The sequence below is a fragment of the Mytilus edulis genome, chromosome 9, assembly GCF_963676685.1.
Source record: "Mytilus edulis chromosome 9, xbMytEdul2.2, whole genome shotgun sequence".
Lineage (NCBI taxonomy): Eukaryota > Metazoa > Mollusca > Bivalvia > Mytilida > Mytilidae > Mytilus > Mytilus edulis.
In genome coordinates this window covers 44,101,936-44,123,065 of record NC_092352.1, presented here as the reverse complement: position 1 = coordinate 44,123,065, position 21,130 = coordinate 44,101,936, and the positions used below count along the sequence as shown (strand labels likewise).

Below are 21,130 nucleotides of genomic sequence, written 5' to 3'. Positions count from 1 at the left end.
AAAGTACTGAGACGGAAACTCACTGAAACATTAACTAAATTAAACAACACACAGTATCACAGTTATTGATAATATCAAGTATTAGGGTCAATTATGACTAATAAATTCGGAATTCTGATTTCATCATGTTCATTATGCTTATGAATTTTTATAGAATTACGTAAAAATATCTGTATGTATTTCAATAACATAAAATAGCATTTGTAGCAAAACTGTGTCCGTGATGTTCTATTTTTGCAAAATAAGGATTTGAATACAAAAAGAAACACAAGTAATATGAATAAGTACAGATATTTAATATTCCGAATCTAGTTACATTCATACAATAATATGGTGCTTTTTGGATTTCAGTTCCGATCGTTTATTGAATGTATTTTGCAAATTATTACTAGTAGAATCGGTTGTATTTCGGGAATTTTTATGGATTGAACACTTGTTAGGGAGAGTAAAAGATTCGGACCAACAACAAAAATGAAATACAATGAAATATAACTCGATTACGTGTATTTTTCTGTCGTTTCTATTTGTAGCAGCTGTTTCTGTTGTTTCGTATTTTTTACTCTCAAAATTGATGTGTTTCCAACAATTTTGGTTTGTGAACCGGGATTTGTTTCAGTTAAATCGATTAATGGTTATTAAACAGCGGTATACTTCTTTTGCCTTTACTCCGTCGATATAATTGTTATTTTTCCAATTAAAATGATTAATTAAGTGTTACTGTCTACTTTAAGATAAAGTTGATGATCGTGTGCTACTTAATAGTAAAAGACAAGGGAATCTGAGCTGACTAGCTCGAATATAGTTTATACAGGAATATGAACTTACCATGCAAATTTCTTAACTTGTTTCGATATATTGATGTCGGCATCCGACCAATAGTTTTAGTATATCTTCCTAAAATTTAGTAACAAGCATTTAAAACAAAGTAAAAAAAAATGAAATGAAATGTTTCATTGAAAATATTAAATGCATTGCACTGACAATTACTAGTCAGGAATATGACAGTTGTTGTTCATTCGTTTGATGTGTTTGACCTTTTGATTTTGGCATTTTGACTTTCCGTTTTAAATTTTCTTCAGTACTTATGTGATTTTACTTTTCGTTAAACATTAATGAAGATAATATTCTTTCACGATCGAGTTGCTTGCCCGATGGGAATATCCGTTTCACAATTGTTATAAATACAAACCCATCCCCTTTTTCCGGAATGTGACCTACCGAATTATCAACCGAAATAAATTAACATTAGCAACAGGACGAAAACACATTTGAAGCAGGATCTACTTACCGTTCCGGAGCAACTGAGATTATCCCTGGTTTTGTCAGGTTTCGTGTTGCCCAGTCGTTATTAATGATTTTTAAAGTTAAAAAAATACGGCTTCCGTGCTAAGTCTTGTGGTCCCTTGCGGATGCTTGCCTTTTATGACAATCATGCCAAATTATTTTAACAGTAATAAGACGAAGTAGAATATTTCATTGAGTAAGATAAAAAATGCAAAATTACTTACCTCGTGTTTGTGTCGTTCAATTTCATAAACCACAATTTCAGTCATTAAAATTATAATTTCTTTTATAACGAAAGTCTTGTGAACTGTTTTTTTCTCATTTACAACAATTATAGGTAATACACTGTATGCAATTATGATATTAAATATCATAGAACCAATAATGAATTTAAAGTGAGTAACATGAGTAAATCTAAGAAATGAAAAAAAAAAAAAATTAAGATAATGTATTGAAATAAAAAAGTGTTCAATTCTGATACGTTAAATCTATGAAGACACTTTACAACTTGTAAAGCAATTTGCATGCAAAGCATAGAAAGCAACGTTAGAATGAAAGTAGACATGTACATTTGGTTCACAATAAATATATGTTATTTATATACGAAGTAAAAGTTGAATATGAAAAAAATAGAAAACAACTAGCAATTCATAATAAACAATTAACACATGTAGGACAGCAATACATTATAAGCTATCTTTAAATATATGAAAACAAAATATAATGTAACACAATATTTTCAGATTTACTTTAACTTCATTCTAAGTACTTGTGTTTTTAATTATGAGACTAGAAAAACTTAGTGTAAAGGAATTAATTTTTCGAACGATTTGTTTTATGTTTAAAATTATGTTGAGTTGCTTTCATTGCTTATTTTTGTCCACATAACTGAAACATATCCAAAACACAAAAATGAGATATGAGTTACTATAATAATTACTAAAAGGTTAAATCAATCATTTTTCTTTAAAAGTGAATGTCTGTACCAAGTCAAGAATATGCCCTTTTTATTTGCATTCGTTTGTTGTGTATGCTTTTTAGATTTTGTCATTTGATAAAGAACTTTCCGTTCAGAATTTTCATAGGAGTTCGTTTATTTTCTGTATTTTACTTTTTTAATTGTAAAGTCGATTTATGACGTTGCTAATAGTTTGACGCTATTATAAATTACTATTCACATACCTGACTGATTAAACACAAATATACTGGTAATCAAGCTGGTACCGTTATACAGAACAGTTGGTTTTAATCCGGGTGTTTTAGTTACAATTAACAAGTGATTGCTTATAGTATAATATATGTTACGATCGGAGACACCAATCGCATAGTAGATTCTACGAACATTTGTTGAAATGATTGTTTGAACATCAGAGCCATCGTCTTTAGCTGATTTAATGTCACCATTGTAGTTAATCCAATACAGTCGGTTTTCATCATAGTCTTCAATACAAAAAAACAAACGGTGGAACATTCAAATTCATTCTTGTATTATTGATATTAGTGTATTGCAATAATAGTTTTTAAATTCTTGTGAATTGTTTTTAACAATTATTGCACTCAGATGTCATAACAAGGAAGTAAACAAATCATTGTCACGAAAAAATAATTTTTTTTTTTAAATTTTATCATTTGTATTTCCGTCAATTTATACTCTTATTAGTAAAACATTTGATATGCAGTACTAATATTATGTACCAGGAAAAATGCCCATCCGTAAATAAACATATGTCAAGTAAGCTTGATGACATACCTTTAAGTTCATTAATATACTATGTCTGCTAGTATACCAATATGACAGGGTTTTCTCTGACAAACGTTTGGATCGATCATAGATGAATATAAATATATTATCGTGTAATGAACAACATGCGAAATTAAAACATTTTAATGCATTACATCAACGATAACTTGTTACAACGTACCTATATCCAAGCATCGAACAGGTGTTGATACAAAGTTCACAATTGTCTGATTTTCACCTAAATCGAATTTAGATTTCGATATTCCTAAATTCTCTTCAACTATATACATCCACCTGCATAACAAGTTTGTCAACTTTAGAATATTAGATTTCAGGATAAATGTGTGTTTGTGTATGTATGTGTTGTTACTAAATGAATAATCTATAATGGAACTCGTCATCATCAAGACGAAAATTGTGTATTCCAGAAGCGAGTTTCCTCTACGAAAGACGCCTAACTAAAATATGTTAAAAAAGATGAAAGTACGAAGTAGAAAGACATTAAGTAACCATATTACCCAAAGATTTTGATATATACGGGTGTATTATATGATGTAATTTGTTAAAAAATCAGAGAATTGTCTTATTTTGACGAAACTCTATATCCCTTGTTAGTTTAATGGCATGCAAGCAGAACTCTTGTGTAAGGGAAAATTTATAAGTTCCAACGTTCGAATACAAAGTGGTGGTATTATGATTTGCATACTTATAATAATTTGGGATGTGTCATTGGTTTAACCTCTTTGAATTTTGGATAAGCTTAATAGTTTTTCTATGAAGGAACTCAGTTTTAAAATGTACATAAATTCATAATCGTACATTTAAAAAAAATGTACCGCTCTTTTCACTTGTAGAGCACTCGCCTAAAAAAACTCATTGTCGAAGAAATAAAATCAAATTATCAAGCTCGATCGTTTTGATCGAAGAACTACAAATCAAATTGGTGTGGTCTTTTTGTATTTGGCACATTTTATCATTAAGCATGTTAATGTCGTTCTTCAATTATCTTCAACATTTTAGTTTATTTGTCCTTCCAACTATTTTTTTTCCAATCCATAGTGATTGGTGAGCTTGGTTATTACCGGAACTACTTGGGTATTTCAAAGCACCATTATTATTTTTATTCGGGGTTTCTATAGAATATTTTGAAACTTGAGATCACATGGTTACTAAAGCTTGTACACAGGTTAAAAAGAGGTGGACATTTGATTGATTAACTTTCAGTGATGGTTATTTTCGTATATGCAATGAAAGGTTATTTAATTTTGTTTCCATAGTACTGGACAGAATTAAACTCATGCCAAGTATTGTTTTTATGTTCAACAAAGATAAATTCGGCACAATTATTTTAAAAGTGTAAATTTTACAAAGACTTAAAGGGAAAACCAATAGTGGTCTTACACCTTTTGCCCAATTTCTTCATCAAACATAATACCTTTTTGAAACATCAAGTCGTATCACCCAGGGTTCACTCAATGTTGGTAAAACGGTCACATTGGTTCCGTCCAGATTACATCTTGAAAGTTTGTTTCCAAACTGAATAACCCAATAGATATGATGATTGGCTGAATCAACACCTATTCCTACTGGCAAGTTCTCTGTTTGGACAACTATCTGTATGGTTCTGTTCTTTGAAGGATACGAAAATCTATGTAAATTATAAAGAATATTTCAGAAATTTATCAAATTCATTTAGAATACTTATATTTTATTTGATATTTACCAGACTCTTCAATATCTGATTTACATTGCAAACAGAATAAATTGAATCTTTAACAATTCATTAAGTTTATTTAAATTTGCAACATTGTTGAAATATTAAAATGTTAATCTAGAATGAAGAAGTTCACATATATCACCTTAAAAAGTCGTATTACATTTGATAAGAATTTTGTTTGCTTATACGTGATTTTACAATTTGTATTCAATGTTTCCTTAACTCTTGTCATCAGTAGAATAATAGTTTACATACCGAACTATGTCATGGATATTGTATCTTGGGAAGTAAACGTATCTGTTCTTGTAGTCGTAATCCAAGGAAAACACAGCATTTGTTCCATGTTCTATCAGTACAGCCATATTGCGTGTATTACCATCATATTCTATTATTGAAGTGAGATTTGAAAATAAAAGTTTTCCACGACTGTAAGCTGTAAAATGTTTGTCAGATATTATCCTAACTATTTTATAAATATCACAATTACTTATATGGAGTTATTTCCTGTCAGAAAGATAGTCATTCTTTTGAAGAAACTACCTAAACGATCCAAGTTTCAAGGAAGCTATTAAATCAAGAGTTCCAAATGGTTGAAATAATCTCTTCGTAAATTTTACGGACGCCATCACGAGTTGGTTGATCGTTATGGAATAACCGTTTCCCAAATGATATCGGATATGTTCCTTACGTCGTAACTACAATCCCCTTCCCTTTCATGAATGTGACCTACCGAATGAGACTATTTACCGGATTTGTTATCTCATAAACAACACGACGGGTGCCACATGTGGAGCAGGATCTGCTTACCCTTCCGGAGCACCTGAGATCACCCCTGGTTTTTGATGGGGCTCGTGTTGTTTATTCTTTAGTTTTCTATGTTGTGTCATTTGTACTATTGTTTGTCTGTTTGTCCTTTTCATTTTTGGCCATAGCGTTGTCAGTTTATTTTCGATTTATGAGTTTGACTGTCTCTCTGGTATCTTTCGTCCCACTTTTCAATGAACTGTGCTTCAAAATTTATCGTATTGAAAATTTAAGTTAAAATTTACACCGAATAAAGTGTGAATTATAGTCTGCTAAATAAAGGCAACAGTAGTATACCGCTGTTCAAACTCATAAATCCATGGACAAAAAACAAAATCGGGGTAACAAACTAGAACTGAGAGAAACGCACCAAACATAAGAGGTGAACAACGACACAACACTACAATGTAACACACACAGAAACGGACCAAGCATCAGACAAAATCCCACGAGAATAACAAATATAACATCAAAACCAAATACATGAATATGGGATAGACAAGTACCGTGACACGTCTTATCGCAATGTGAATTTACACTCAAAAATAAGAGAAAACAAACGACGCAACGTTAAAATGTAACACACACAGAAACGAACTATAATATAACAATGGCCATATTCCTGACTTGGTACAGGACATTTTTAAAGGAAAACATGGTGGGTTGAACCTGGTTTTGTGGCATGCCAAACCTCGCACTTTAATGGCAATGTTAAATATAACATTGAAATGACAACATAATATTACAGGACTACAATACAAATAAATAGGAAAACGTGTTAGACAAAGAAACACATGATTAATGGATAACAAAAAGCATCAGGTTTAAAATTCAATACGCCAAAAAACGCGCCTTGTCCACACAAGACTCACCAGTGACGCCCAGATATAAAAGATCGAAAGTGAAAAAAAGTACAAAGTTGTACAGCACTGAAGATCAAAAGTTGAAAAAGGTTGTGTCAAATACGGCTATGTTTTTAAACTTGGGATAAGAACTAAAACATCTAATTCATTTGAAAGATACATTGTATTATTATACCCTACATATATTTCAAACAATTCTATTGGGTGAAACGTAATCACGTGACATGGAATAATTCAGTTAATGTTCATTCAATAGCAAGGAAGGACGAATAACCCTAAAAATTTACACCAGCGGTGAACAACCCTATTTTTCACTAGTGAATAACCTTTTGGGTTTGTTTATTTGTACTTGAGTTACCTCCCATGAAAATGACGTCACAGACGTAAATAAACATAATGACAGCGTTCACATTACACTGAAAGCCCATCGAGAGACGAGGAAATATGGCATTGGACATAAATAGAGCTGAGAGTGCCAGCAGCCGATAATATCTCTTAGTAACGGTCCTTTGCATGGCCATCAATGAAATAACCTTCTCGTGTTGACAATTTTGGATATTCACCTTTTCAACGGGCCATAATTGTATATTGTTCCAAATGCGGGTTTTCTGTTTAGTTTTTTAATTTTGAATATTCTTCAAAAATTGGAAAAAAAAACCAACTTCATTTTTCCATTTAATAGATTGAAGTATTACTAGTAGCTATTTGGATATAAAAATGCAAGAGATAAACTTATCTTAAATAAAATTGAAAATGGAAATGGGGAATGTGTAAAAGAGACAACAACTCGACCAAAGAGCAGAAAACAGCATTAGGCCACCAATGGGTCTTCAATACAGCGAGAAAATCCCGCACCCGGAGGCGTGTTTCAGCTGGCCCCTACACAAAAATGTGTACTAAGTCAGTGATAGTGAAATAATATTATGAAATATAATGAAAGAATATTGTAGTTCTTGTTTTTGCCAGGAAAAAGATGGACAACAATTATTCTAAATGAACTTCTTTTATATTGTTTTTGCGCGGTAACAAAAATAATGATACCACAGAAAAAAAATGATGCATTTAAAGTCAAAATTTTTTGAACTGGACATTGAATCTTAATTAGTTTTATTTCACCAATTCGTTGAACAATTGGGTGTTGTGATATATTTACACCTTAGAAAAGAATATCCCACTTTGCTGTTATTACAGAAGATTAATTAGTGTCTTCTGAATCAGGGCATCATAAAACGTTTGTTTTTTTGAATATTCCGTTGAAAATAGTCATAAATCTCAGACACACAAAGTCATTCTAATGCAATTCGTTTGTAACGATAATTTTCATTGGACGTTGACAAATATTTTTAAAGGGTAAATTCCAATTTCTAACAGTCCGTAACTAAGACAGCCAACCTTTTGAAAACCGATTTTTTTTTTCTCACAGAATAAACATGAATATTACATTTTGAGCCTCAAAATCTTCTTTGTGTCAACGTTGAAACCATTTTGAAGCGTACGCAAGGCTTCAATACGTCTAGTGTTTATGTTTGACATCGTGAGTATATATATGATGTCATATTGTTAAGATGCTAAAACAATGCAACAATAACGCGGACTTTTTCATTTCTGTCATTTTAAGCCAAAATATTTATTAAACTTTTTTTTTTCGAAATATATCATATGCCATTCATGTTTGTTAGATCGTAATTTAGGAGATAACTGTATTGTATTTTAAGCATGGCCTTCGTAAATCCTTATTTTACTGTCGCAAATATCCGTTTTCCTAGCTTCGCTCCGCGTCGTTAGGTAAACTTAATTTGCGGCAGTAAAATCTACGTTTTACGAAGGCCAAGCTTAAAATACAATACAGTTATCTCCTAAATTACTAGACTTACATCTAGAAATTGACAATGAGGGTCGGTTGAAGACAAAACTTTACGACAAAAGAGATGATTTCAGCTTTCCAATTGTGAACTTTCCATTTCTAAGTAGCAACATTCCAGCAGCACCTGCATACGGGGTATATATCTCTCAATTGATACGATATTCCCGTGCTTGCATTTCCTATCATGATTTTCTTGATAGAGGGTTACTGCTCACAAGGAAGCTATTAAATCAAGAGTTCCAAATGGTGCAGTTGAAATCATCCCTTCGTAAATTTTACGGACGCCATCACGAGTTGGTTGACCGTTATGGAATAACCATTTCACAAATGATATCGGATATGTTCCTCACGTCGTAACTACAATCCCCTTCCCTTTCATGAATTTGACCTACCGAATTAGACTATTTACCGGATTTGTAATCACATAAGCAACACGGCGGGTGCCGCATGTGGAGCAGGATCTGCTTACCCTTCCGGAGCACCTGAGATCACCCCTAGTTTTTGGTGGGGTTCGTGTTGTTTATTCTTTAGTTTTCTATGTTGTGTCATGTGTACTATTGTTTTTCTGTTTGTCTTTTTCATTTTTAGCCATGGTGTTGTCAGTTTGTTTTAGATTTATGAGTTTGACTGTCCCTTTGGTATCTTTCGTCCCTCTTCTCTTACGATCTAACAAACATGAATGGCATATGATATATTTCGAAAAAAAGCCAGTACACAATCGGGAACAAAGCGACAGAAAAGAATGGTGTAACTATCCCAACAGATATTTCGTCGCACAACCTTTATGTCCGGCTTTGAATTAAAACAAAAAACTTCCTTACGCGATAATACCTGTATGTATACACAAAATGCCTAACACAACAATCTGTCGTAAGCGTAATAAAATTTATCAAAGGTACCAGGCTTATAATTGGTTACGCCAGACGCGCGTTTCGACGTCATAAGACTCATCAGTGACGCTTAGATAAACAAAAGTTAGAAAGCCAAACACATATAAAGTTGAGGAGCATTGAAGACCCAAAATTCCAAAAAAGTTGTGCCAAGTATGAATAAGGTATATGTAATCTATGCCTGGGATAAGAAAATCCTTAGTTTTTCGAATAATTTACACTTTTGCAAATATTGAAAAGGCAGTGAACAATGGTTGTGTTCATATTATTATATTTTCACACAAATCACGGCACAACATTAAATAAAAGGATTACAATAGCATTATATAATAAAGGTTAACAATGAGACATTTGCATGTATATACAAAAAGTAAAATCACAAAAATACTGAACTCCGAGGAAAATTTAAAACCGAAAGTCTCTAATCAAATGTCAAAATTTAAAGCTCAAACACATCAAACGAATGGATAACAACTGTCAAAATTATCAAAAATCTTTAAAAACTTCCCGTAAATGTGGAAACTTGAATTAACCGACCTACTGTCAGAAACCTGCCCTAATCAAAGTGGCAGATTTTACTGTACTTGTTTAAGATGATAAAACGTTCTACTAAAGTCCAAATGAGGTGTATGTCACGAAAAAATCAAAAGGTACACAGCTGTCTCACACACTAATCAGAATCTTTACTCTCATCACCAAATACATATCGGAACGGAGAAGACATGTAACATAACATCAAATACATAAATTTTAAAAATGTCTATTTCACTTGAGAATTTAATACAATCCAAAATAATACTTACATGATGAAAGTAGTATGCAACGGAGTAAAACACACAAACAAACCCAAGTTTTAACTTCCATTTCCATCAGTGCAAATATTTCTTTAAACTGTTATGATTATTTAAACCTGCTAACGTGGATCTTCTGGTTTTTATATCAACAAAATAATGTGTTAATTTAAGGGAAGTGTTCCGGCATATCAATTATCACTAGTCACAAGACATTTTATGCAGTTGTCATTGTTATTTAACACGAATTAATTATATAAGGTGACTGGGGTGATCTTTATTTATTTCTGAAATGATCTCTTTTATTCACTTATTGTACCCTAAATGTTCAACCCAGTGTATCATATCTTTATATTGCGGTTCTTTTTACTTAACTTAATCGGAAAGAGACATAAGACACACCCTTTAAAAACCAGGATCTAGGGAAGCCACTAGCAAAAAAATGTTTTACAATTTCAAGGAACTAAAGGGCATTTGGTCTGAGCATTTGGTTGATTATAATTTTATATAGTTAAAAATCGATGGAACGGAAATTAAAACTTGTCCGAAAAATTGACTTTTTTTTGCTGCAATGAGAATGTGTGTACAATATATGGACATTTCATATTTACCAATAGATTACCGTAATTGCATTTACATACCCTTTCGATTTTTTATGTAATTTTTTAGTATTTGCCTTCCGTTTAGAAAAAGAAAGGAGTTTTACACCTTACCTAAGGATATGGGTCATATTTCAACTGTATTCTTTTAAGGCATATCTTTTCAGTTGTGTCACTCTAATTTTAATAACGTTTGATGTCGGTCGGCCATTTTTGCATCTGATCCAAATTATGCCTGTTTTTTTTTGTACAATGATCATGCACAAATAGTCTTCTCATTTGAAATATGCATATTGACACTGGCCTATCTCAGAATGGTGTCTTATAGTTATATATAATCACGATAAAATAGATATGTTATGGAAATTATAGAGTACAAATACCAAGAATTCTTTCACGTACACAAAAAAAAACTAAATGTAATAAACCAGATAAAATTAAAAAAAAACAACAGCAATTTTAAACGGAAAGAATGCAGTGTATATCAGGTTACGGATGTTCACTCCTCTGTTTTGAAATAACAAGCTTTTTAAGGGAGTGTTTTTTCACCTTAGGGAGTTAACTCTTTAAAATCAGCTGAGTATTTCACATACTATAAGTAAAGAGAAATCAAGCTTTTCAACGATCAAAATAAGTGCGAGTCAAACTGCTCTATAGCCAACCAAATTATTCCTGACAATTGAGCGGTTCAAATTTCTAGAAATTTTCATAATTTTGTAAACACGTCAATGTAAATAGTTTGCCAAAACTTTATGAAAATTAAAACATTTCAATTAATTTTTCTTTCCGAAAAAACGTCAAAATCATCTTTTTTCATCTCTGTTTAAAAATTTAAAATGATCACACCGGTAAAGACCAAGTCACCAGCACAGAACATTCTCTAACAGGACAAACTTGTCCGCCGTGAGATAGAGAGTTCTTGATCTGATAAATCGACACAATAATTGGTATCTTTATTTTCTATTACAACCAAATGACTTGAGCGTGTATCTTTGGTAAGCTTGCTTGCTAGCTGAACCGTGGAGTCATAATTAGATCAGGTATACTACCCTCATTTATGAGTAGACTTGTCCGACAGATAACCAATCTATCTGGGTGTAGGACTAGACTACTCCGAAAGGAGGGTAGTATAACTAACCTAATGATTTCACGGTTCAGCTAGTAAGCAAGCTAGCCAAAGATATTACCTGTACCTACACACTCAAGTCATTGTGCTGTAACTGATACTTCATTTAGAACTGGCATTGGCATACGGAATTTATTATCAATATGTAATCTTCCCGAATATACATATATGCATGGAATATTTGCATCTGATTGCTTATTTATCATGAATAAATCCATCAAAACTTGGTGACAGATAACGGGACTTAGAAGGAATGTTAAGCACAAAAATATGGTGATGATTTAAGTTAGACAAAAAAAGTTCACTGACAGTCTCATAACTTTAGTCTTGTAGCTGAGCATGGCATGGTGTTGGATTAGTTCTTTGCACATTTTTATAGAAACTTAATTTTATATTAAATTTTCCTATTTATAGACGGAAAACAAAGTTATTTGAATTTTCGTTGAAAGCAAACAGGATAAATTATAGACTCTTCTTTTGTCAGTCCAACCTAATGTACTTATGTTAGTATTCATTTGCCTTTTGAAGTAATGAAAGTATGATATATCAAAAAGTAAGATCATTAAACAAAAATATAAATGAATAACACATGTCTTACGTTTGAAAATATAAGAATTTATGATTGTTTTCAAGAAAAGTCGTCGAGTCCACATTTCTGAAACTTAAGATGCACAAGCACCAAGGGTTATGGCTCTAAGAAGTTGATAGACCTACACTCGACAGCAATGCTAATCGAAAATCAGTGTTATGCAAGTAAATTCTTTGTATGAGATCGATATGAATATATATTAACCTGAATGATGTACTTAGTATATTGACTGAAATAAATTATACTTTCTGATTTTCCTAAAAACGAAACATGCACTTTTCATCTTATATTTATTTGTATATTCATCAGTGATTGGTAGGTTGGCTTCTTCTCTTTTCTTATTTCTTCACTTCTTTGGAATAAGTGTTTCAGCGACTCTTCTGAAAAAGATCTAGAAGGAATGGAAATACCATTTATTTATTACAATTTTACTGTAAATGTGTGTTCGTTTATTCGCTTTCTATTGATACTCTTTTATCATAGAATAAAGATTGCACTTTTGATTTGTAAACTAAACTATACCTTGCTTCTCCGCTACACTGCTTAAGCAATCTTATAAATTGTGATGCATTATCATCAATATAACTTCACAGATTTCAATGCATACGACATACGTTTATATAATAGCACTTACAATTAAATATTTAATAAGCACGATCAAAATTTAAAAACTTAGAAGGGCTAGTTGTTGTATTGTTTTATATTTCGTTATTCGCGTCTTTTTAAAGTTTGTTAGTTTACTATACAGTAACGTTTTTTTCATTGTTGAAAGTTGTACGGGCAACCTGTACAGGCGACCTGTAGTTAACATCCATGCTTAAAATATTTACACAAATATACTCAAACACAAATACAAAAATATCAACGCAGAGAAAACCAGTCAGACCGGAATGCAAGACAACTCGGACCGAAGACAACTCTGACTGGCAATACAAAAGACATCTATGATTGTCAATAGAGATAACTCTGTCAGACTGTAAAGACTACTCGGACCGTCCAACTGAACTACGCTGGCGAATTATTTGAAAACAAAAATGGAAGACAACAACAACTAGCATAATAACTCAGTCCGTACGACCTTCCACAATGAGAAACACACATGAGGTACTGTATGTAAAGTTATAATAGGCCCTGGCTTGTCAAAAGGTAAAATTATTCCAACCAGAAAGCCAATGGCCTGATTTATGCTAACACAATACGCCAAATACGAATATCACAGTCAGATAAGGAATATTACCGGTAGATGAGTTTAAGGATATCAAATAACTTTAAATTATAAAAAAAATTGCAAAAGCCATACTTGGACGTGAAGAAGGAATAATTGTTAAAACTAGATCTGAATTTGCGATAAACTTTGGAAACACAGAATCAGGAAAGGATACTTATTTACAGTTTGTCGTGTTTGATAGATACATCAACATTATGCTATTATACGTTTGTATGTATAATTTAGTTTGCTCATCCTGTATACAATTATGAGTCTTAATTCAACATTTTCATTTTAAGTTTAACTTCTTTAAAGCTATTGCAGAAAACAATAACACAATGTCGGAATCATATAAAGTAATTTTTGGATTTCGAAATGCTTTCATTGTTGCACTTTTTAAAACTGAAAACTGGTTTCTTTGTATTTAAAATACCACCTACATAAGTGTATTGTATGTACCCTGTGTTCCAAAGCATCTTGTTTTAAAGGTGATATAGCATGCCTCTCACAACAAAAATACGTCAGAATAAATTTAAATAATTTTTTAAATATATCAATCATATTTTGTTCAAACAAGCGTAGTTTATGCACCTACCGAATGTACAATTAAATATACTTTATTTCAGAAACATTAAAAGGAAAAAGTCTATTCGGCTCCCTTTAATTTAAAAAAACCAAAAACTTCCATAATTAAAGTTATCCCTATATAGTTGTCTGGATTCACCAAAGGCATGCTTTTTCTAAGTCAAATATCAATTTCAACATGTTTATGAAGTTTTTTTCAACTGACTTTTTTGTACTTAGAACTGATCACATCATAGTATCGGATAATCGAAGAATGTTCCTATTTCATTAGTGCAATTTCGGGCCATATAGCATACCTCTTATAACACCTTTTCTTTTTCAGTGGCTTTGAGAGTGTATTACACAATGAGTGCGTATAGGGCTTGAGTAGGTGCAGAACCTCTTTTTTCAAAATACTATTTAAAACTTAGGGTAGACAGAGGCCTACGAATATAACCTCGACATACGTTTCAGTAATATGATGTAATGAACATTTCACTTACGGTCGCAACTTGTCAATTTTATAAAATAAAATAAGTTCTAGCAAATCCTCTAAACGCTGAGTGTTTCTCTTTTTTTGTGCAATAATACATATGTATAGGAAATCAATTATAATGGTAGGATGTAGCTTTGTAAAGTTTACACTATAATTTGATAGACATGACAACAAGGTGAAAGCATTAAATGAAGAAACACTTTACTACACAAATATGTTGACCTTTTTATTTGACAAATAGTTTTTTTGATTAAAAGTTTACATCGCAAAATAATGTAATGTACTGATATATAACGGTTTGAACACGGGAATAAATGTATGTTGAACACGACACAGACACAAAAGATAAATCGATGTTTTACAAGATAATTAGCTAAACAAAAAAAAAATATTGTTCATCATAAGTTGATAAAATAGTAAGTTGTATTAGTTTGACCTAACTGATTGTAATAATTAATGGCTCACTTTATGATTTTCAAACGAAGGCGAGGATGGATGTCCGGTTTATTTTGTATCTCATTTATTTTGTGTTTTACTGTGATTGCCAGTTTCCGTTAAACCAGGGATTCACAGATCAATTTGGTTCTGATCCTAGACGGTTACGAGTTCTAACAGAAGCAACGAACCAACGAATATTGAGTCAATTTCAAAATCAGCCAAATGTGCCAACACTAGATTCTTTAATGAATGGTCTCTTTCCAAATGCAGAAAATTCGGTAGTAGGGAACTCACCATCTTTTGGTATCAACATTAAAACAGAATTGGATAGATTGGGAATCAGAAATACCGATTTAATAACAAACCCGTCTGTGTCTGCTGCAACAAGAGGTAATCTAGGTAATTTTGGAATTACAGATTTATTTAGCAGACATAGTAGTCAGTTAAAATCGTCAATTAATAACCAAAATCAACAAACCGGAAGTGATATACAAAGAGGCAGGAAGTCATTAGTACAAGATAATCAGCAACAAGATATTCCGTTCTTTTCAACAGTGATAAATCAACCTCGAAGAATGAATACTACCAATGACGGTCCAACACAAAAAAATAAACCTATCCTGGCGCCAACAAATCATCAACCGTTTGGAGATTTAAGTGCACTCAATGTTCCATCATCTAATAACAACCAAGACGCTAGTACAGACAACATGTTATCTGAAGCTGCTCTTTTACAAATGGGAACTGATGAGCTAGCGGCACTTGGAAAACATGGAATAAGTTTAAACTCTATTGTTGACACAAATTCTGACTTTTTTGGAAAACAATCAACACCGAATTCTTCAACAGAGGAACAGTTGATAACAGCGTTGCTAGATAGGCTTATTGAATTAAAAGATCAACGTGCTCGACGCCACCAATTGAACACTATGCGTCAACCAAGTTTAGACGATTCAATGTTACATCGTCCTGAATTTCATGATAATCGTGGTCCACATCAACAAGCAAACACTATGCGTCAACCAAGTCTAGATAATTCAATGTTGCATCGTCCTCAATTTCACGATAATCGTGGTGTACAGCAACAAGCAAACACTATGCGTCAAACAAGTCTAGATAATTCAATGTTGCATCGTCCTGAATTTCACGATAATCGTGGTGCACAGCAACAAGCAAACACTATGCGTCAACCAAGTCTAGACAATTCATTGTTAAATCGTCCTGAATTAATAAATAATTTTGGTCGAAACCAGCAAGCAACCGCTATGCGTCAAACTAATTTAGACAATTCAATGGTACATCGTCCAGCTAGTAGATTTCAGGATGTTAATAGTAACCAAAACACTAAAAACATAGGCGACGCAGAATTAGCAAGAACTTTTTCAAATAGCCAATCGACTGGAAACACTTGGGACCAAAAGAGCGATGCAAATCCAGGGAATACACACGTTCAGAATTTACCATATCTATCATGTCAATACAGGTATTTTGTTCTATTATTTTCCTCAGTTTTCTTATACTGCAGTTACTGTTTGTTTACAGCACTTTAAATATTTTAACCTCTTCTTTTCAGTTGACTATTTCAATGAATTTCTTTTGTAACGAACTTGGTCTTGCATTTTTCTTATTTTTTTTATTTTTTTTAGCTTTTTACAACAATAAAGCAGTCTTTTATAATATGCGTATCAATGTTTTTTTAATTGATTCTTTTTAAGAAATAAGAAACTACTACGTACTTAAGTTGTTCATTTTTCTTTTTATCTGATCTTAGTATTAATACTTTGAGCATTCAAATAATAGGTTTTCAATGTGTGCTTTCATAGCTTCTTTCGGCGATTTGGTCATATCTTATTGAAAAACATGTTAAATGTAAGGCATTCAATTGGCATTCAATTTCATTTAACAACATATTGGTGAAAATGAAATCAATGAGATATGGTGTGATTGCAAGTGGAGCAAAGTTAAAAAAAAAGTAAATGTAGAAAGTCAAATCACAAAAGTACTGAACTGCGAGGAAAATTCAAAACGGAAAGTCCCTAATCAAATAGAAAAATCAAAAGCGCAAACACATCAAACGAATGGATAACAACTGCCATATAGTTCACTGTAAAATAAGTTTTAATTGATTTAATTATTAGAAGTGAGACAATTTGTTACATTTATCTATTTGCACCAAGTCATATATATTTCTATCAACCCACTTAATTCCAAAACCAAGTCATCAAAAAACAAATCATTCTTTCCTAAAGAAGTCCATCTCAGACAAACTGGTTTCATTTCTATAAAATTACAAATACTCATAACTTAATACTCTGACGAATTTCCTATTGCAAAACGATCAAGTGTGGTAACAGCTAGATCTATTTCAAGCTTAGTATAATGTCTGTATTTTTAAAGTTTGATATTGAATTGACAATTCTTCTATTTTTTGTATCTATTAGTATATTTTATCTAATTTGTATTTTACAGAGGTTGTAATGCTGGCCAATATTGTATAACGATGGCTATATCAGAATTATTTGCTGACTTCTGCTCTTCAAATACATTAGAACTATGCAAATGTTCACCAGGCAAGTTAAATGTATTACGATAAATATTTTGCCCTTTCATACTATACCACTGTGTAATCTAATTTGTCCATAAGCACAAATCTTCATTTAAAAGGAACTTTTATAAACAAAAAAATGGACACTTGAAGACCGTTTACTGACAACGATATCTTAAGTACTTTATATCGTATAACTAAATGATAAAACACACAAACAGACACTCATAAGAGGTCAAACTATGAATATCAAAAATACAAGTGTCAAGTTCTAAATCGTAATGTGTATCAAAAATGTAAAATAAATTATATGACAAAAATATAATTGAAAATATAAGATATGTCATTTATACTATGTTCCTAATTGACAAACGCATTACTAGTATATGTAGTATAAAACAAAGACAAATGTTGACAATCTCTAACACGGTGACCTATAGTTGACTTCTACGTCATTTGAAATCTGGTGAAGAGTTTTTACATTGGCAATCATACCGGATCTTCTTATTATTTCATATGGCGATGTTTTATCCTCCTCTTTTGTAATCTTCATCCAAGAATGCTCAATTAAATTATTACAGGAAGATAATTTTACCCATTGCTACTGATACTATGGATAACAAAAACAAACAAGTACTAGCAAAAAAATAATACATTCCATATCAGAGAATGCTTTATGTTACTGAAAATAAACTCAGAGTAATTACCTGAAGATTTAAAACAATGACGCAATATAAACACTTTCTTATATCGATGACGATCCTTGAAGAGGACGTTATATAGCAAGTCATAAACAATGTATCAAGATACAATGCTTTGAAATGCCGAGAATACATTTTTCAAAATCTCAATTCTAAAATTAAGATACAAGCTTAAGAAATTAAGAAAGTATGAAAAACATTTTGTATAATTATATGAGAGCCAACAACTATATTCTATTTCCATAATTTTTAATCATAATAAAACTTTACTCTTTCAACTATTTATGATTTTTTTAATTGTATACAGGTTGTAGTTTCCAAAACAGATTTCTTCCAGAAAATGCAGTAGAGGGTGTTGGTAGATGTCGTAAATGCCTTTGTGAGAATGGAGAGGTAATTGTTTGATAGAAATGACAAGCTTTAAAAAAACTCATTCAAAGATTCTGTTAAAGATATGACAATTGTATAATCATAACGTGAACCAAATTTCGGGTTGAAGTCTTACGTGTTTAAGGCATTTATTTTTATTCCTTTCGATTCAAACCAGACTTGACAATGTATATTTGTTGCTGCTGCTCTGCTAAGCATGCGGCATTTGGAGAGGAGTGACAGTTATTTCATCACGTTCTTATCCTGCATATGTTTTGTAATTTACAACTGGTCGTCAAACAGCCATTCGTCCATCAATCAAATACCGACCAATCAACTTACGGAAAACGACATTTTTTGCAATTATTTCATCACAAAAGAAAATAATTCAAAACAAAATTTAATCTGTTAAATTTCTCACCTATCCTTCTTATATGCAACAACAAAAAATAATATGGTATACGCTTATAAACATGCAAGTTTTAAGATACATACATACAATAGAATAGAGGTGTAATCGACGTGTCTACGATATTGTTTTTTTTTTGTATATAATACATATGTGATAGACTTTCAATTGGCATTACATGTAGCTGTATGGTTTTTTTAACTTGTTGTGTCGGCCTAGCTGATCATAGAACAAACAGTGTACTGCACTGGTACTTAAATAAAACAACATGCAAAAACTTGGTTTTCATCAAATAACAGACAATTAATGAATATTTAAGTATGTTGTTATATATTGTACATAAGTCTATGTATAATCTATATATTATTCAATTCAGGTGTATTGTCGATTTACCTGGCGATGTAGAAGTTTATACAAGACGGTTGGACAACAACGCAGTCTCGATGGATTATCAACACCAATGATTTAACTTGTAATTGTAGGATCTGTGTACGCTTGAGTCTGTAAAACATTTGACTGATAAAATAAGGGGAAAAGTTTGTAAAATAATCTAAAGCAGTAATAAATTCTGTTAAACTTTACAAATTGAGCATTTATGTAGTTTTGTTCGAACAGTTATCCTTTCCATGTCTTTAATAAAGATTAATTACATAATTGGCTTCTTTTAGTTTCCCAAAGATATTTTACAGCTAATGTATTCATTACTTTCGTCGACTAATGGACATTTTGATCTTACATAGAAAAAAACCCAAGTAGGCATTCAAAAGCAAAAAGTCGAAGAAAAACATATGTCTGAATGTTTTTATCCATTTGCTCTAACGGCTTAACCATACTTCTCGTTTTTATATAGATTAGACCGTTGGTTTTTCCCGTTCAAATGGTTTAACATTAGTATTTTTTGGGGCCCTTTATAGAGTGCTATTCGGTGTGAGTCAAGGCTCCGTATTGAAGACCGTACCTTGGCCTAATATGAGGCAGGCATTACCTGTAAATGGGGACGAAGTCTGTATGAATTATTTTTTTGTAACTTAAATATTTGTTTAAAATAAAAAGAAACGGAAATACCGTAACGTTTCCGATTTTGGTTCTGTTGTTAGGATCTGTTAGGGATTTAGTTGTGACGTTATTTAAATTATGACGTCATATGCAATGTAAACAAAGAAACGCTATCATCTGGTAACGTTTTTTCATATCAAAGAATTATTAAAAATTAAATTGGTATTGCGCGTTCCTTCCTATTTTACACTAGACTGATAAATATATATTTTACTCAAAGTTTCATACAAACGAGACCGGAAAAAGGAAGTATATTGTACATTTCTGCGCAGGTCCGGGATTTCAAAACACGACAAAAAAAATTTGAACGATTTTGAGTTCATTAGTACAATGAAAAATTCGGGAAATTTTCCCGTATTTTTTTTGTTATTGAATTTTCTACTGTAATTGGGGACTCCGTCCCCATATAATGGTTTACTTTTACAGATTTTTACGTTGATGGAGAGTTGTCTCTTTGGCACTCATACCACATCTTCCTATAAATATTGACACATCTGTGTCATCTCTGCTATCATTCAATAAAATATCGTCATTTGAGCTTTATGGACCAGCAATAGGTTGTAATTTAGGTTTGATTGGTCGTTCCGACATCTCTTGATGACAAGTATTATACTAATTACGTGTATAGTATCAGTTTAATTGAAGTCTGGAGCTGGCATGTCAGTTAACTGCTATTGTCTGTTGTTATTTATGTATTATTGTCATTTTGTTTATTTTCTTTAGTCACATCTTCTGACATCAGACTCGGACTTCTCTTGAACTTAATTTTAATGTGCGTATTGTTATGCGTTTACTTTTCTTCATTGGCTAGAGGTATAGGGGGAGGGTTGAAATCTCACAAACATGTTTAACCCCACTATTTTTGCGCCTGTCCCAAGTCAGGAGCCTCTGGCCTTTGTTAGTCTTGTACTATTTTTAATTTTAGTTACTTGTGTACTATTTGGGGTTTAATATGGCGTTCATACTTTGCTCCCTCTGCCTCTACATCAACCCCTACCACCACGCCCACGTGTTCTAGTAGATTTTGGTGGCATGACTGTACTGTTTCCGAGAAATCTCCGTTTTAATCAGAAATAG

At 32.0% G+C, this 21,130-nt stretch overlaps 2 protein-coding genes and 1 long non-coding RNA gene across 3 annotated transcripts; 2 read left to right on the top strand and 1 right to left on the bottom strand.

Annotated features, from left to right (window-relative positions):
• Nucleotides 1-2,097: 2,097 nt before the first annotated feature.
• On the bottom strand, nucleotides 2,098-10,082 carry LOC139490331 (low-density lipoprotein receptor-related protein 6-like). Its single transcript, XM_071277154.1, has 5 exons — nucleotides 9,967-10,082; nucleotides 4,998-5,175; nucleotides 4,461-4,673; nucleotides 3,207-3,319; nucleotides 2,098-2,724 (listed from the first exon to the last, which is right to left on the bottom strand). The coding sequence occupies exons 1-5, from the start codon at nucleotides 10,031-10,033 to the stop codon at nucleotides 2,459-2,461; spliced, it is 837 nt and encodes a 278-aa protein (XP_071133255.1). The 5' UTR covers nucleotides 10,034-10,082; the 3' UTR covers nucleotides 2,098-2,458.
• Nucleotides 10,083-14,874: 4,792 nt separating this feature from the next.
• On the top strand, nucleotides 14,875-17,566 carry LOC139489982 (uncharacterized). Its single transcript, XM_071276834.1, has 2 exons — nucleotides 14,875-16,456; nucleotides 17,443-17,566. The coding sequence occupies exons 1-2, from the start codon at nucleotides 15,027-15,029 to the stop codon at nucleotides 17,564-17,566; spliced, it is 1,554 nt and encodes a 517-aa protein (XP_071132935.1). The 5' UTR covers nucleotides 14,875-15,026.
• A 957-nt stretch (nucleotides 17,567-18,523) lies between these two features.
• LOC139490330 (uncharacterized) lies at nucleotides 18,524-19,651 on the top strand. The gene is made up of 2 exons (XR_011656286.1): nucleotides 18,524-18,612; nucleotides 19,374-19,651. It is a non-coding gene; the product is annotated as an uncharacterized lncRNA (long non-coding RNA).
• Nucleotides 19,652-21,130: the final 1,479 nt, after the last annotated feature.

What these genes read in the sequence shown, in the direction of transcription:
- LOC139490331 (XM_071277154.1), bottom strand. Translation starts at nt 10,033, where the DNA reads ATGGAAATGGAAGTTAAAACTTGGGTTTGTTTGTGTGTTTTACTCCGT. An exon ending in TTGCATACTACTTTCATCAT is followed by an intron (nt 5,176 to 9,966) that starts GTAAGTATTATT and finishes AACATTTTACAG; the next exon opens with CTTACAGTCGTGGAAAACTT. An exon ending in CGACTTGATGTTTCAAAAAG is followed by an intron (nt 3,320 to 4,460) that starts GTATTATGTTTG and finishes CTTGTTATGCAG; the next exon opens with GTGGATGTATATAGTTGAAG.
- LOC139489982 (XM_071276834.1), top strand. Translation starts at nt 15,027, where the DNA reads ATGGATGTCCGGTTTATTTTGTATCTCATTTATTTTGTGTTTTACTGT. An exon ending in TATCTATCATGTCAATACAG is followed by an intron (nt 16,457 to 17,442) that starts GTATTTTGTTCT and finishes TGTATTTTACAG; the next exon opens with AGGTTGTAATGCTGGCCAAT.